General features: G+C 39.0%; 1 protein-coding gene across 28 annotated transcripts in view; it reads left to right on the top strand.

The window, feature by feature from the left end:
* Window positions 1-15,554, top strand: part of LOC146463215 (hemicentin-1-like) — a 77,510-nt gene that overhangs the window by 33,815 nt on the left and 28,141 nt on the right. For 9 of the 28 annotated variants that reach the window (XM_085084688.1, XM_085084674.1, XM_085084668.1 and 6 more), the window contains 19 exons: window positions 629-874; window positions 1,227-1,472; window positions 1,639-1,884; window positions 2,521-2,766; window positions 4,423-4,668; window positions 5,108-5,353; window positions 5,900-6,145; window positions 6,588-6,833; window positions 7,230-7,475; window positions 7,967-8,212; window positions 8,689-8,934; window positions 9,338-9,583; window positions 10,120-10,365; window positions 10,829-11,074; window positions 12,374-12,619; window positions 13,003-13,248; window positions 13,491-13,736; window positions 14,177-14,422; window positions 14,941-15,186. In XM_085084688.1, the coding sequence (XP_084940814.1) occupies window positions 629-874; window positions 1,227-1,472; window positions 1,639-1,884; window positions 2,521-2,766; window positions 4,423-4,668; window positions 5,108-5,353; window positions 5,900-6,145; window positions 6,588-6,833; window positions 7,230-7,475; window positions 7,967-8,212; window positions 8,689-8,934; window positions 9,338-9,583; window positions 10,120-10,365; window positions 10,829-11,074; window positions 12,374-12,619; window positions 13,003-13,248; window positions 13,491-13,736; window positions 14,177-14,422; window positions 14,941-15,186 (4,674 nt within the window). The remainder of the gene's footprint in view (window positions 1-628; window positions 875-1,226; window positions 1,473-1,638; window positions 1,885-2,520; window positions 2,767-4,422; window positions 4,669-5,107; window positions 5,354-5,899; window positions 6,146-6,587; window positions 6,834-7,229; window positions 7,476-7,966; window positions 8,213-8,688; window positions 8,935-9,337; window positions 9,584-10,119; window positions 10,366-10,828; window positions 11,075-12,373; window positions 12,620-13,002; window positions 13,249-13,490; window positions 13,737-14,176; window positions 14,423-14,940; window positions 15,187-15,554) is intronic. The other 19 variants (XM_085084694.1, XM_085084680.1, XM_085084693.1 and 16 more) reach the window with 17 other exon arrangements.

Raw genomic sequence — 15,554 nt, 5'->3', positions numbered from 1 at the left:
AGTATTAAGATGAAAATTAGGACAAATTCAGTATGTATACTACTAGGATGAAAATTAGGCCACAATTCTTAGTGTATAGTACTAGGATGAAAATTAGGCTGCGCTCACTCGTGAAATATTTTTTAACACTCGAAGAAAAATTTCGTATCTCCAAGCGGCCATGTAATGTTCTGTCTATTATATAAACACCAATGAAATACCAAATCATTGCAAAAGGCACGATTTATTATGTAACCATAGCAGCGGTGATCTTTTCACGTGTGAAGATAACATGTTATTTTCACGTGTAAAGATATGTTTTCGTGGTATTTCACTGGTGTTTATATAATGATAAAAAATACTAAGGATACGATTTCGTGAAGGAGTCGAAAGCTTGCACGCTAAAATTTATTTTTTGGATCCTTAAAGCTAATTTTTTTTTCTAAATATCCTTTAGTTAGTATTGTACTTGAAAATAGCCCCATGTCACTATAATAATAGTCTTTTGTTAAAAAAAAAAAAAAAAAAAAAACAGCGTTAAGGATACATCTTAATTGAGGGCTGCGTGAATCTAGCCCCAGTCCTGCTGAATTGGACATCTATAAATATTTGTTTAAATAAAAAAGTAAAAAGCTCGTGTCTTTCGCAGTTCCACCACAATTGACAACGATTCCAGAGGATCGGGAAGCCATTGAAGGAGAGATTGTAACACTGCACTGCATTGCCAAAGGCAACCCAACTGCTAAGATAACCTGGAGCAAAGATGGGGAGGTATTGGGTGATGGAGAGAAACTGCGTCTTGAGACGCTGAGGAATCATACAGGAAAATACTGGTGTTTAGCTGAAAATGGCCTTAACGTAACTGTCAATGCCAGTGCTACGCTTAACATCCTGTGTAAGTAAGAACGTCGTGTTATTCGTCAGGATCATCAAAAAGGGATGCAATACAGAATACCATACAGTACAGTACAGTTTGTTTCTCTCTTCCAATACCCATATTCAATCTGGCAGAAAGTTTGTGATCCGCTTCTATTCAACCTATCAGCTACCAAGGCACCAATGTAAAAGTCAGCCTAATTTCAAATGCAATCAATTACACTAGACAGGTTTCAAATTGCGAAATTTTCATCAAACAATGTGTGCCGTTTGTCTTTTGTTTATGTCTTGGTGGTTAAATGACAAATCAAGTTAAGCTGAGAACTGGTGGAAAAATCGTGGAACCTAAGAACAATTCTTTCCTCCTACAGATGCTCCAAGTTTACTCATATGGCCAACCAACCAAACGGTTATTGAAGGTGATAACACAACATTCCAATGCACTGCCACTGGAAACCCAACCCCAGAGATAACATGGACTAAAGATGGGCGGATGGTGGGAACTGGAGAGACACTGAACTTTGCAGCATTTAGGAATCAGTCGGGAAGGTACTGGTGCTCAGCGGAGAATGGGATCGATTCAACAGTCAATGCGAGCGCTTACCTCAATGTGCTCTGTAAGTGTGGTAACCTTGTCTCAGTGTCAATGAATACAAGTCCACTTTTTGCAAGGTTAACACATGAGAAGAATTGTAAAACAGGCGCCATTTATGACAAATTTTTCTCAATGTTTTCTTGTCAAAGCGAGGGTCTTAAAACTAATCATGTGAATTTTTCCTCTAGATTTGCCAAGTCTCGTCTCAAAAGCAGTAAACCAGACCGTCAACGAAACCGATCACGTAACCTTCCATTGTTCTGCCACTGGCAATCCTGTGCCACAGATAATGTGGTTCAAGGATGGGACGACTTTGCAGACAGGAAGCGAACTGAGCTTTACTGCTTTGAGGAATCATTCTGGAAAGTACTGGTGCTTAGCAAGTAATGGATTGAACGCCACCGTCAACTCGATTGCGTACCTCAATGTACAGTGTAAGTAAAAGACGCGTGGTTCTTTGAATGACTCCAAAGCATTTTTCCAGCAGTTGCGTATGCCAACTGAGACTAACTTATTAACGTTTAATACGGCATTTGAAGGCATCTTAAAAACTAAGTTTTACAAAAACAGCTTGATCTATACATCTTCAGTTGAATATTAGCCCTATCTAGACCAGGGTAAAGGGGGGGGGGGGGGTGGTTCTGCCCTCAGGGACTTTGAACGTGAATAACTTTTTTAATACTGGAGCAAACACCATGAAATTTTACCAGGTTTTTAGAATTTTTCCTGTGAACAATTTGATGTGGTCAGTTAGTGTCTATTGGCTTAACAAGGTAAGAAATTTTTCATTGGCGATTTTCCAGAAAATGGAAAATCCCTTTTTTTAAATGAACAAAAATTACTTTTCTCGTAATAACTTTTATCTTTCAAGCTCAATTAGCGCTTTCCTGGCAATCGTGACGTAATTACCACGTAATATGACGTCAACACTTTTCGTTGCGGACGCCAAAGGAAACATCTTTGGGATAACTGTTTATCCACATTGTGCAAAAGAATACACCACTTCGTTTTCGTAACGAATGTCTTTTAACCAGATGCTCCACCTCAATAACCGTTCCTCTAAATTTCAGATCCACCAAGTTTTACAAAGGAACCAGCCAACCAGACTTTGATCGAGTTTGAAGAAACCACATTACATTGCACCGCCACTGGAAATCCTATGCCAGAGATAAAATGGGTAAAAGATGGAAAAACTGTTGGCACCGAAATCACTCTGAGATTAAAGGCATCCAGAAATGAAACTGGTGAATATTGGTGTTGGGCAGACAATGGATTGGGCAAATCAATAAAGGCTGGTTCATACCTTGATGTACAGTGTAAGTGTGAAGGGATGTCTTTTTTGACTACTATTAACTCCAGAAATCGGCTTTACTTACTAAGAAGAAACACCACTGAAGGGATGCAACTACCTACATCTGACAAACGACTTCAAAACGAAAGACAAACCAACTGATTCGACAAACAGTACACCTACGGACATATGGCTATAAAAAACAGATCGAAAGCCACCGATCACTTAAAAAGGCTTTCGTAAGGTTGTCCACTAACCGTAATTTGACTTCAAATAACTGTTTTGATCGGACATCTTTCCCTCGATTACCCATTCAGCACATGTAGAAAAAGATGAGGGCTTAAACAAATGTAATTTTTCGAAGATTACCAAGCAGTGGCCTTAAATCTATCAACTATACCATGCATAAACGTAGCTTGAAGCTCGGATTGTTATTTCAATTTGTGATAAATCTACTACAGTCAAAGGTGCTTAAGGGAGTTAGCAATTAACAGCATTTGAACGTTTGCCATTAACGCCATCGTATCATCCTAGTAGCTTTAGTGTTTTATAAGTCTTATTGGCGGAATATCCACCTTATGTTAAAAAAGTAGATCTAAAAATTCTGAATTTGTTTTAACAAGTAGCCAAGTGCATAATTATGGTAACAGAATAGCCAACCGCTATCGATCGCATTCTTGTCGCACAAATCTGTAGCAATTTACAATCCTTTACCAAGGTCCCAAAATCTGGAACTCTACCCCAATATACATTACTTATTCATCTAGTTTTTCTCACCCTTAAGGAGAAAATGTTGGAGTTTTTATTTGTGAAATCATGAATTGACCAAGCCACACTTACGCAGAACCATATTTTATATTTATTAATGACAGCCGAGGTGTCCTCTCTTATAAGCCTGGTGGTTTCATGAGGTCTTCTCGCTATTACCTTAACTTGTAATTTAAATGTTTTCTTCTTTTACTAAGGCAAATAAACGATGATGATGACGAAAAAAAAAAAGGGGGAGGGAAAAAGAAGGAAGGGGGATGTGAAATTTTCTAACCTTCGTGACACAAGTTCAACTGTCCTCTCAAAAACGATAAAGGTGCTGATATTTTTCTTCGTCTCCCCAGTCCGGGATAGGAATAAGGAGACAACACTGCTTTATGTAAGCTTTAAATGATGGGTATAGGCTACGTGTGCCTAAAAACTACACCGCAGAATTTTCCTAGTTTGGCCGAAAAAAGATGGAAATCGGTTTAGTTTTCATCCATGCTATATTTTCAAGATAGTAGGTTTTCGACTTTCTCGGAAAGGCTTACCAAAATCGAGCAGGAGAGGCGCTATCCACGAGTCTCTCCTTGAAGATGATTGAATTTCGGAGCTAATAGTGACACAAAAAAGCTACGAGTGCCAACAGAAAAGTTTTTCCATTAACCATAAAATACGCCCACGTATAAGCTTCGAGACAATCGATAGCAACGACACCATGCAAATGATTTTGTAAATGGAATTTTCGTTGTTACTATCAATTAACAGTCCATTGGCTGGTATTAATCGATTTTTATTTTCACACTATTATCATTTGACATCGCTACACTGAGTAACGTGTTATAAGTTAAGTTTCTGAGGAAATGCTTTTAAAAACAGAGGGGTATTTAACCCGCAAACGTCTTAGTGTGATCTTTTGTTATCATTTTAGTCCCACCAAGTTTTACTAGGACACCTTTAAATCAAACCGTGACTGAGAAGGAGCTAACCACATTTACCTGCGCCGCTGCTGGTAACCCTGCGCCAAACATAACCTGGACTAAAGATGGGATTCCTGTGGCTTCTGGGGACAAACTGTGCCTCGAATCACATAGGAATCAATCTGGAGAATACCTGTGTTCAGCTGAAAATGGAGTGGGATTGGCTATCAGTGCAAGTGCTTACCTTGATGTGCAGTGTAAGTACAGTGAAAAGTTATTCGTTTTTACTTCATGATCATTTTTGATGTCACCAAAAGCTCCCTCACGAATCAACGCATTTATTTTGTGATGATGGCATGCGACTTTTTATCGTGCCTTCGAAGGACACACAGAAGGTGTTTCAGTTAAGCTCTTTACTACGTTGTGCTATTTCTTGTCCAGCAACAAACCTTATTCCATATTATAGATTGTGCAAATAATGTTCTGAAAATTAGATTATCAAAAAGCTGAGCACCTTGCGATGGACTAACATCCCGTTCGGGGTCAAAACATAATAGTCTTAGTCCCTTTATGTTACAAAATAAAGCTGAACCACGCAGTCTTGAGAATATCAGTGACACTTTGCACTGCAGATCTCGGCGTTTTCCTCCTTGCCCGATATGATCTTGATGTACTGTTATACCTTATATCCTGTAGTTGCTCCAACTCTGACTGAAACACCACGTAAACAGACCATCACTGAAGGCAGCAAGGTGAGATTTCTTTGCACTGCGTCTGGTAACCCTGTACCACAAATAAAATGGACCAAAGATGAAGTAGTTGTGGGTGAAGGAGAAACACTAACGTTTGACGCTCTCAGGAATCGATCTGGAGAATACTGGTGCATGGCAGATAATGGTCTCAATGACACGGCCAACGCAAGCGCCTACCTTGATGTCCACTGTAAGTATGACGCTGTAGGTTTTGTTCCAAGACATAGACACAAGGGATGGGAGATACTCACTTGTGTACGTACCGGCCTAACATTATCAGTTTCATTCAGTTTGATATAAAATAAAGAGTACAGTCTGATTTTGTTGTTCTGGAAAGGACGAAGCGTTCTTCAATGGTTTTCTCGCTTTAATTTGATCAGAGAAGAGTGAATGCCTAGTGGAAGTTTTTTTATTCATTCCGCTGGCTCGTGAAAAGAAAAAGCGCAAACAATGAAGACACAGCTAAATTGTGTTCAATCTTATATCTCGAAGTCATCCTAATTCTGAAGAATAGTGGACAACGAACAACAATCGACAATGGCCGCTTTATAGCTGTCGGTCATATATGATTGAAAGTCTGGAAACGAAAGTTTCTTTTAGCGCCAATATGAGTTATCCAAATTGCATTGATTGCTTTCGATGACTTAGTAATTGTAGATGTTATGTTCGCCAACGGAGGGGCATTTAGTCCACTGTGCACTAATGTCTTACTTTTGTTTCATATTTTCATTCCTAGTTCCGCCAACTGTTACTATCACACCTTCCGATCAGACTGTCCCAGAGAAGGATCAAATTACGTTGACTTGCACTGCCACTGGTAACCCTGCGCCAAACATAACCTGGATTAAAGATGGCAAGACTGTGGGTAGAGAAGAAACACTAAGCTTTGAAGCTAGAAGAAATCGCTCTGGAGTATACTGGTGTTCAGCGGATAATGGAATAGACAAAAGTATCAACACTAGCGTTTCCCTAGATGTTCAGCGTAAGTTTGTAAGCCTTTGCACATTGACAGCTGTCGCCGCTGCTGTATGCTGACTAAGGATTCCTTGAAACTATAAAGCCGTAAACAGTGGATAGGTACCCAGAGAAATGTGATTAGGGGTAGATTAAAATCGTTATCTTATGTACAGCTGAGCAAAGCCCACCTGCAGAAATCCAGTATCCTGGAATTTGGTTCTCGAAGCAAACGTACAAAAGGCATTGAACCGAAACGTAAAAACTAAAACAAATAAAAAAAAAAACAGTACAAATTTAGAAACGCTCTTAATATATATAAAAAATATATCATTGGCAAAACATATGTCTCAGGGATATACTGAATAAATCTCCCTAAAGAGAGTCGAAGAGTGGGAGTCATGTAAGTAGTTCTTTCCCACGCGCTTTATCCAACTGAAATTTCTAATTCTAATTTTTAATTGTTGCAGATTCAGCCAGTTTGGATATGTACCCCACTAACCAGACTGTCATAGAGGGTGCCATGGCAACATTTCACTGCAATGCCACCGGTAACCCAACACCAAAGATCAGATGGATAAAGGATGGAAAGACTGTGGGTGAAGAAGACGCACTTTCCTTTGTCACAAAAAAGAACGACTCTGGAAGATATTGGTGTTTAGCTGATAATGGCTTTAACGCAACTGTCAAAGCAATTGCTTACCTGAATGTAAAATGTGAGTATATATTTACGCCTGTAATTATTTGCATTCCTAGATAGGTGCAGTGGAACATACTTAAATCTTATTGGTTCAATCACCGTTGAATACTAACTCATAAGCACCTTTCTCAAACGCTGTGTCACAGGGAAGCAGAATCTCTGATCAAGCGGCCAAATAATCTTGTTTTTTAATTAAATTATTTAGTTGTCTTCTCAGGCGATTAAGATAACAATCACTTGCCAATATTAGCTCTCGATATTCAGTGCAAACCGTAGCATATTCCTTTTATTGGTTTCAAACTTAGCTAAAGCTAGCTATGAATCGCTTAGACCTTAGCTGTATAGAATAAAATGTATATCACACGAATTTAGGACGCCATTAATTTTTGTCACTGTCATCTTATCTTTTTAGTTCCACCAAGTTTTACCAACACACCTTCAAATCAGACCGTGACAGAGAAGGAGAAAACTACATTTACCTGCAACGCTGCTGGTAACCCTGCGCCAAATATTACCTGGATTAAAGACGGGAAGACTGTGGGTACAGGAGACACACTGACTCTCGAAACACGCAAGAATCAATCTGGAGAATACTGGTGTTCAGCTGAGAATGGAGTGGGATTGGCTATCAACGCAAGTGCTTACCTAGATGTGCAGTGTATACGTAAGTGCCGTGTAAACTCTCTTTTACTTTATATATAGTTACGATACAATGGAAAGTTTGCATGCGAGCATACGCAGTGCTGTTGTGATGAGAGGGTGTCTGTCGTTTAATTAGGCTTGGGTAGGTCGTAAAAAATTTGGTTCCACTCTGGTCATCGCACTGTTTTATTTATTGGGTCAAGAAAAGCTGCTCCATGTTGTTGATCTCTGAACAATTGAGGACAGAAGTGCATTCATAGGTACCATGAAACTAATGTACGGAAGATTATTTCAAATAATCCTCCGTACAAAATAATAAGAACCTAGTGATGGACTTGCATCTGGGATCAGAGTGAAAAGGCAATGGTCTTATTCCCGCTATGTTACAGAAAGTAGGGATGAACCACCTAACCTTCAGAATATAAGTGGTGCTTTGCACTGCAGGTCTCGGCCCTTTCCTCCTTCTACGATGTCATTGCTGTACTTTTCAATCTTATTATTCTGCAGTTGCCCCAACTCTGACTGAAACGTCAAATAAACAGACCATCACTGAAGGCATCAGTGTTACATTTCACTGCACTGCGTCTGGTAACCCTATACCAGAAATAAAATGGATCAAAGATGACATAGTTGTGGGTGGAGGAGAAACATTAACGTTTGACGCACTCAGGAATCGATCTGGAGAATACTGGTGCATCGCAGATAATGGTCTCAATGACACGGCCAACGCTAGCACGTACCTTGATGTCCAGTGTAAGTAGGACGTTAAGGTTGTGTTACAAGATATGGAGAAGCTCGGGGGGAGGGGGGGGGGATGTGCCTCTGTATGTGCAAGCTCAAATGTTATTGTTTTTAATCCGTTTGATATGAAATAAAGAATACAGTTTCATTTGTTTTGGTTGTGAACATGATGAAGAGTTGTTGACGTCCCTAGAAAGGTAAATAAAGTACTGAAATATTTCAGAAAATTGACATTTTTTTAGTTATTTCACAGCATCGGAAAAAAAAAAGCAGCCAACCAATTATGAAAAGAATGGGCTAAATTCCTTTAACTCTGAGTAATGCTAATTCTGAAGATCTTTTCGCTTAGTTCTGACATGAGTTATCCAAGTCTCGTGGATTGCCGATATCTGAGGAATCAGTTACCGCAGACGTTATATGCATCAACAAAGGGCCATTTCATTCACTCCGTACTCATTTCTAACTTCTTTTCATATTATAATTTCTAGTTCCACCAAGTTTTACTATCACACCTTCCGATCTTACCGTGACTGAGAAGGATCAAATTACGTTCAATTGCACTGCCACTGGTAACCCCGTTCCAAACATAACCTGGAGTAAAGATGGCAAGACTGTGGGTATAGGAGAAACACTGAGCTTTGAAGCTAGGAAAAATAACTCCGGAGTATACTGGTGTTCAGCAGAAAATGGAATAGACAAGAGTATCAACACCCGCGTTTTCCTTGATGTTCAGTGTAAGTTTGTAAGCCTCTGCACGTTGACAGCTGTCACCGTTGACTGTCTAAAGGAACGTTGAAACCATAAAGTTTTAAACACTGAATAGGCGTACATACAAATGTGATGTGAGGTGGAATGACATTGTTACTCACAGCTGTAAAAGGGCTGCTTGCTGAAATCCACTTTCCTGGATTTTGCTTTCGAGGCAAAGCTACACAAGGCATTGAACCGATGTGTCAAACAAAAAAAGTAAAAATTTAAAGCAAGTAACAAACATATGATTGGCGTGATGTGTATGACGGAAATACTGAATAAACGTCTCTAAAGGGAGTCGATGGGTTGGAATGATAATATTAGTCGTTCTTTTCCACGTGTATATTCTAACCGCAATTTTTTGACCGTCATCTTTAACTGTTGTAGACTCGGCAAGTTTGGACATGCAGCCCACTAACCAGACTGTCATAGAGGGTGCCATGGCAATATTTCACTGCAATGCTACCGGTAACCCAACTCCAAAGATCAGATGGGTAAAGGATGGAAAGACTGTGGGTGAAAAAGACACACTTTCCATTGTCACAAAAAGGAACGACTCTGGAAGATATTGGTGTTTAGCTGATAATGGCTTTAATGCAACCGTCAAAGCCATTGCTTATCTCAATGTAAAATGTGAGTAGATATTTACAGGTGTATTTATTTGTATTTCTAGATAGTTGCAGTGGAATATAGACGAAAGTCATTGGTTCAATCGCTGTTGACGGGAGTGGAGGATTTAAATTATCTGATGTTAGTGACAGTTACCCAGTGGAAATACTTAAGATCCGTGAAGAATGAATAATTTAGTTTAATGTATAGATTTCTAGTAATGGTCGCTTGCTGTGGATACTGTTTGTTAAGTTTACTTTTAATCATACAAGCGCATTCGAATATTTAGAAAGAAAATGCGCTCAAGCAACACTATTATTGCTATAATGTGAAAAAGGAAAGAAACTGAGCTTTCAAACATACATCAATTGTTCTCAAAAGTATTGCTGCAATGGTTTACAACCAGCTGCTAATGCTAGAAATCCTACCTAGTAAAGCTAGCACTCGCTGTGCAGTGTAAACCACAGCATATCTTCTGCAGTGCATAAAGCACAGCCCTATAGTATGAAATGTGTATACCACGAGTTCAGAGTTACTATCATTTTATTTTAACCTTGTAGTCCCACCAGGTTTCACCAGCACACCTTCAAATCAGACCCTGATTGAAAAGGAGCAAACCACTTTTACCTGCACCGCTACTGGTAACCCTGCGCCAAATATTACTTGGATTAAAGACGGGAAGAATGTGGGTTCTGGAGACACACTGAGCCTCGAAACACATAGGAATAAATCTGGAGAATACTTGTGTTCAGCTGAAAATGGAGTTGGATTGGTTATCAACGCAAGTGCTTACCTAGATGTACAGTGTAAGTACATTAAAAACTCTTTTTTTACTTAATGTATAGTTACGATACAATGCCAAGTTTGCATGCAAGTCGACGTAGTGCTGTTGTGACGAGGGTGTCTGTAGTATAATTAGGCTTCGAAAGGTCGTAAAAATGTTGTTCCAAGCTGGTCATCCCATTGTTTTCTTTCTTGGGTCAAGAAAAGTTGCTCCACGTTGTGGATCCCCGAACAGTGTAAGTGCATTCATAGGTTTGATGAAACCAATGTACGGAAGATTAGCTTAACAAAATAATCAGAGCCTTACGATGGGCTTTGTATCCTGGTCATGGTGAAAAAGCAGTGATCTTATTCGCTTTATGTTACGAAAATAGAGAGGAAAAACCTAACCTTCCGAATATCATTGACGCTTTGCACTGCAGGTCTCGGCCTTTTCCTCTTTGTACGATAGGTCTTTTACGTACTTTTACACCTTACATCATGTAGTTGCTCCAACTCTGACTGAATCGCCAAGTAAACAGACCATCACTGAAGGCAGCAAAGTAACTTTTCACTGCACCGCGTCTAGTAACCCTGCACCAGAAATAAAATGGGTCAAAGATGACGCAGTTGTTGGTGAAGGAGAAACATTAACGTTTCACGCTCTCAGGAATCGGTCTGGAGAATACTGGTGCATCGCAGATAATGGTCTCAATGACACGGCCAACGCTAGCGCTTACCTTGATGTCCATTGTAAGTATGACTGGCGCTGTAGGTTTCGTTACAAAAAAATGGAGATTCTGGATGAAATGATATGGTTTTCAATCCATTTCGTATCAAATAAAGAGACTACCGTTTGATCATTTTACTTTATTTTTGTGAAAGAGATGAAAATCGAGTTTTTCAATATTCTTATAACGTTGTTACTTGGGCCGGTAAATACATACTGGAGTACTTCGGAAAAGTCAGTTTTTGTAGTTATTCCGGAAAAGGAAAAGCAAATAATCAACGTGATAATATGCTAATTTGTGTTAAATCTGAGTTTTTGAAGTCAAACTAGGTCTAGCGTTTGCTGACCGAGCATCATTGAATACTTGTGTACGAGATATTTGCGTCAATTTTGGATTGGTTGTTTAGAGCTTATAGCAATATATCCTTGAAGGTTTCGAAACGAATTTTTCGCTTAATGTCGGTGCAGCCCAACCTTTGTATCACCATAAAAAGAAAATTTCATACACTGCGTACGAAACATTGCGGGGAATTTTGTAGAAAGCAACGAACTTTTGCAACAGTCGTTTTACGACATTTGCTTAACTCACCGAAATGTCTTAGCATAACACTTGCACCGTACTGACAATGTTATAAGACTTAAAATATAAAGAGTTTCAGCGTGCGTAAATCCCATTTATGCTATGAGATCTGAGAAAGGAAATTCTTGTTTACGCTGTCAATATGCTCTTTTTGATATATTAAAATTCAACTTGACAATGAGGCCAACAGGACACAAACAAAGGAAATACGATAATCAAGTTAAGTCATTTCTGTTGTTTGTGTCCTCTGGACCTCGATATCAAGTTGAATTTTAATATTTCGAAAGGAGCCTAATGATCAGCGCTTTCTTGATATCAAGATATCAGTATGTATGAGTATTCCAAGTCTCCCTCTCAAACTCATTAATAATTCAAAAGCCAAAGACAAAGGAAATCATGCACCGTGACGTGTTTGGATATCTGATGAAAAACTCCTCGTTTTTGCGTCCTTAATTTCTCCTTCAAAATCAGTTTGTTTGAGAAGTTATATCAAACACTCGGCACAGTGTTTCATCACAACATCAAAAACCTCGAAGTTCGTCAAGAATACTCCGCTGCGCGTCGTATTTTCAACTCTCTTCTCGGTGTTTGATATGTGATGAAACACTGTGTCTCGTGTTTGATATATTACTTGAATGATTTCTTATCAATTAGTGTTTGTAGACGTTTTATTGACCATCCGTTGGACATTTCATCCACTACGCACTCATTTCTACCTTTCTCCTCATATTGTCAATTCTAGTTCCACCAAGTTTTATTAGTACACCTTCCGATCTGACCGTAACTGAGAGGGATCAAATTACGTTTACCTGCAATGCCACTGGTAATCCTGTGCCAAACATAACCTGGATTAAAGATGGGAAGACTGTGTCTAAAGGAGAAACACTGAGCTTTGAAGCTAGTAGAAATCGCTCTGGAGCTTACTGGTGTTCAGCGGAAAATGGAGTAGACAAGAGTATAAACTCTAGTGCTTTCCTTGATGTTCAGTGTAAGTTTGAACAACCTCTCCACATTTACAGCTGCCGCCGGTCGTTGGGTCTTATACACTTGACAAATAAAAATGTGAAGTAAGGTAGAATAGCGTTCTTAGGTGCAGCTTTGCAAAGTTTGTCTGTACAAATTCGCTTTACTGATTTTCATTGTTGAACGAAACTTAAACTTGGCATTAAACGAAACGAAAAACCCAACAGAAGTTTAAAAGCTTGCGCAGTGTTCTCGATGATCTTAAAAAAATATCATTGCCATATTGTCTGTGAGGTATATCCTGTATAAACTTTGCTAAGGAAAGTCGAGAAGAGAGTGGTATCAATCCTTCTGCCTCACGTGCACATTTCAACCAAAATTTGTAATTCTAATCTTTAATTGTTGTAGATTCAGCAAGTTTCGACAAGCAGCCTACTAACCAGACTGTCATCGAGGGTGCCATGGCAACATTTCATTGTAATGCCAGCGGTAACCCAACTCCAAAGATCAGATGGATAAAGGATGGAAAGACTGTGGGTGAAGAAGACACACTTTCCTTTATCACAAAAAGGAACGGCTCTGGAAGATATTGGTGTCAAGCTGATAATGGCTTTAACGCAACTGTCAAAGCAATTGCTTATCTTAATGTGAAATGTGAGTTAAAAGAATCACATGTAATAATTTGTATTTATAGACTGTTACAGTCGAATGTTATGACCCTTGACTATTAAATGATAAAAAACTATACTACGTCCTGTGTCACAACAGCATATTTTCTACCGGTTACACATCTGCCTATTGCTATGTAGTTCTTAAATCAGACTGCTAAACCATGAAATGTATGTCCTACGAGTATGTCTTCGATTTCTTATTGTGATTTAATGTTATCATTTTAGTTCCACCAAGTTTCACCAGCACACCTTCAAATCAGACCGTTACTGAGAAGGAGCAAACTACATTTACCTGCACTGCTGCTGGTAACCCTGCGCCAAATATTACCTGGACTAAAGATGGGAAGGCTGTGGGTACTGGAGACACACTGAGCTTGGAAACACATAGGAATCAATCTGGAGAATACTGGTGTTCAGCTGAAAATGGAGTGGGATTGGCTATCAACGCAAGTGCTTACCTAGATGTTCAGTGTAAGTTCAGTGAAAATTTCGTCTACTTAAACTTTATAATTTGTTTGATGATTCGGAATTTTACTTGTAAGTAGACGAAGTTTTGAAGTGATAAGGGCGTAGAACTTTGTGAATCTTTGGAAGGAAGTGAGGAATGTATTTCAGGTAAATTGCTCACCACATCGTGTTATTTTTTGTCCAACAAGAAAGATTTGATCGCGGAACGACTGTTCCGAAAATCAGCCTAACAAAATGCTGAGAATCTTACCGTGGACTACTAACCTGTTCAGGGTGAAAACGGAATGCCTTAGTCGCTTTTCTTAAGATGTTACAGAAAATAGAGATGAACCACCTAGTGTTAGGAATATCAGTGACGACTTGGTGACATTTTGCGCAGCTATTTTCGGCCTTCTACTCATACCATATGTTATTGCTATACTTTTATAACTTATATTCTGCAGTTGCCCCAACTTTGACTGAAATACCAAGTAAACAGACCGTCACTGAAGACAGCAAAGTAACTTTTCACTGCACTGCATTTGGTAACCCTGTACCAGAAATAAAATGGATCAAAGATGACACAGTTGTGGGACAAGGAAAAACATTAACGTTTGATGCATTCAGGAATCGATCTGGAGAATACTGGTGTATCGCAGATAATGGTGTCAATGTCACGGTCAATGGTAGCGCCTACCTCGATGTGCACTGTAAGTATGAAGCTGTAGATTTTCCTTCCGATACACGGAGTAGCGGGATGGGGAAGTATCGATAACGTATGTGCCAGTGCAAATGGTTTTCACTCTTTTTGATGTAAAATAAAGACTACAAGTGTGAATGGGATAAAAAGTTGTTCAATAGTTTTGTCGCTTTAATTCCAGAAGGGTAAATATACATTGGAATATGTAATAAACCTCAACTGATCGTACCCATTTCGCAGGCTCGGGTAAAGAAAAAACAAACTCAATAAAGATGCATGGGAATAGACTAACTTGTGTTAGATCAGAGTTTTCGAAGTCATGCCATTTACAAAGAATAATTGAATAGGAATGACAAACTTAATTTAGTAACAGTCGCTTTACAGCTGACCGTTATAAATGATATGAGGTTTGAAAACGAATTCTCATGGTTTGCTTTCTGCTGAATTAGTATCTGAGGCGTTATGTTGGCCAACCGGAGAGGCACTATGTACCCATTTAAAACGTTCTTTTCATGTTTTCATTTCAAGTTCCACCAAGTTTTACTATCACACCATCCGATCAGACTGTGACTGAGAAGGATCAAATTACTTTCAACTGCTCTGCTGCTGGTAACCCTGTGCCAAACATAACCTGGATTAAAGATGGCAGGACTGAGGCTACAGGAAATACACTGAGCTTTGAAGCAAGACGAAGTAACTCCGGAAAATACTGGTGTTCCGCGGATAACGGAATAGGCAAGAGTATCAACACAAGCGTTTCCCTTGATGTTCAGTGTAAGTTTAAAAACCTCTGCACACTGACAGCTGTCATCGTTAACTATTCAGTGTTGACTTAAAAGAAATTGAAAGTGTTAATTCTTATACCTGGGATACGTGTCCATTAAAGTTTGATGTTAGGAACAATGTTATCATAATGTTTAGCTATACAAAATCGGTTTGTAGTAATCACCTATCCCGGATTTGGATATCGAAGCATAGAAGGAGCATTGAAGCGAAACAATTCAGCAAAAAATGAAAAAAAAAAAAAAAAAAAAAAAAAAGAAGAAGAAGAAGAAGAAGTCAATTGTAAATGTATGTCAAAAATATCTGATTCCCATGATATTTGTGCGGGACATTCTCAATAAAAGCTGCATATTCCAATT

The sequence above is a fragment of the Pavona decussata genome, unplaced genomic scaffold (genome assembly GCF_977016875.1).
Source record: "Pavona decussata unplaced genomic scaffold, jaPavDecu1.1 SCAFFOLD_180, whole genome shotgun sequence".
NCBI lineage: Eukaryota > Metazoa > Cnidaria > Anthozoa > Scleractinia > Agariciidae > Pavona > Pavona decussata.
Note: the sequence above shows the minus strand (reverse complement) of the source record. Positions and strands in the feature narration are given on the sequence as shown.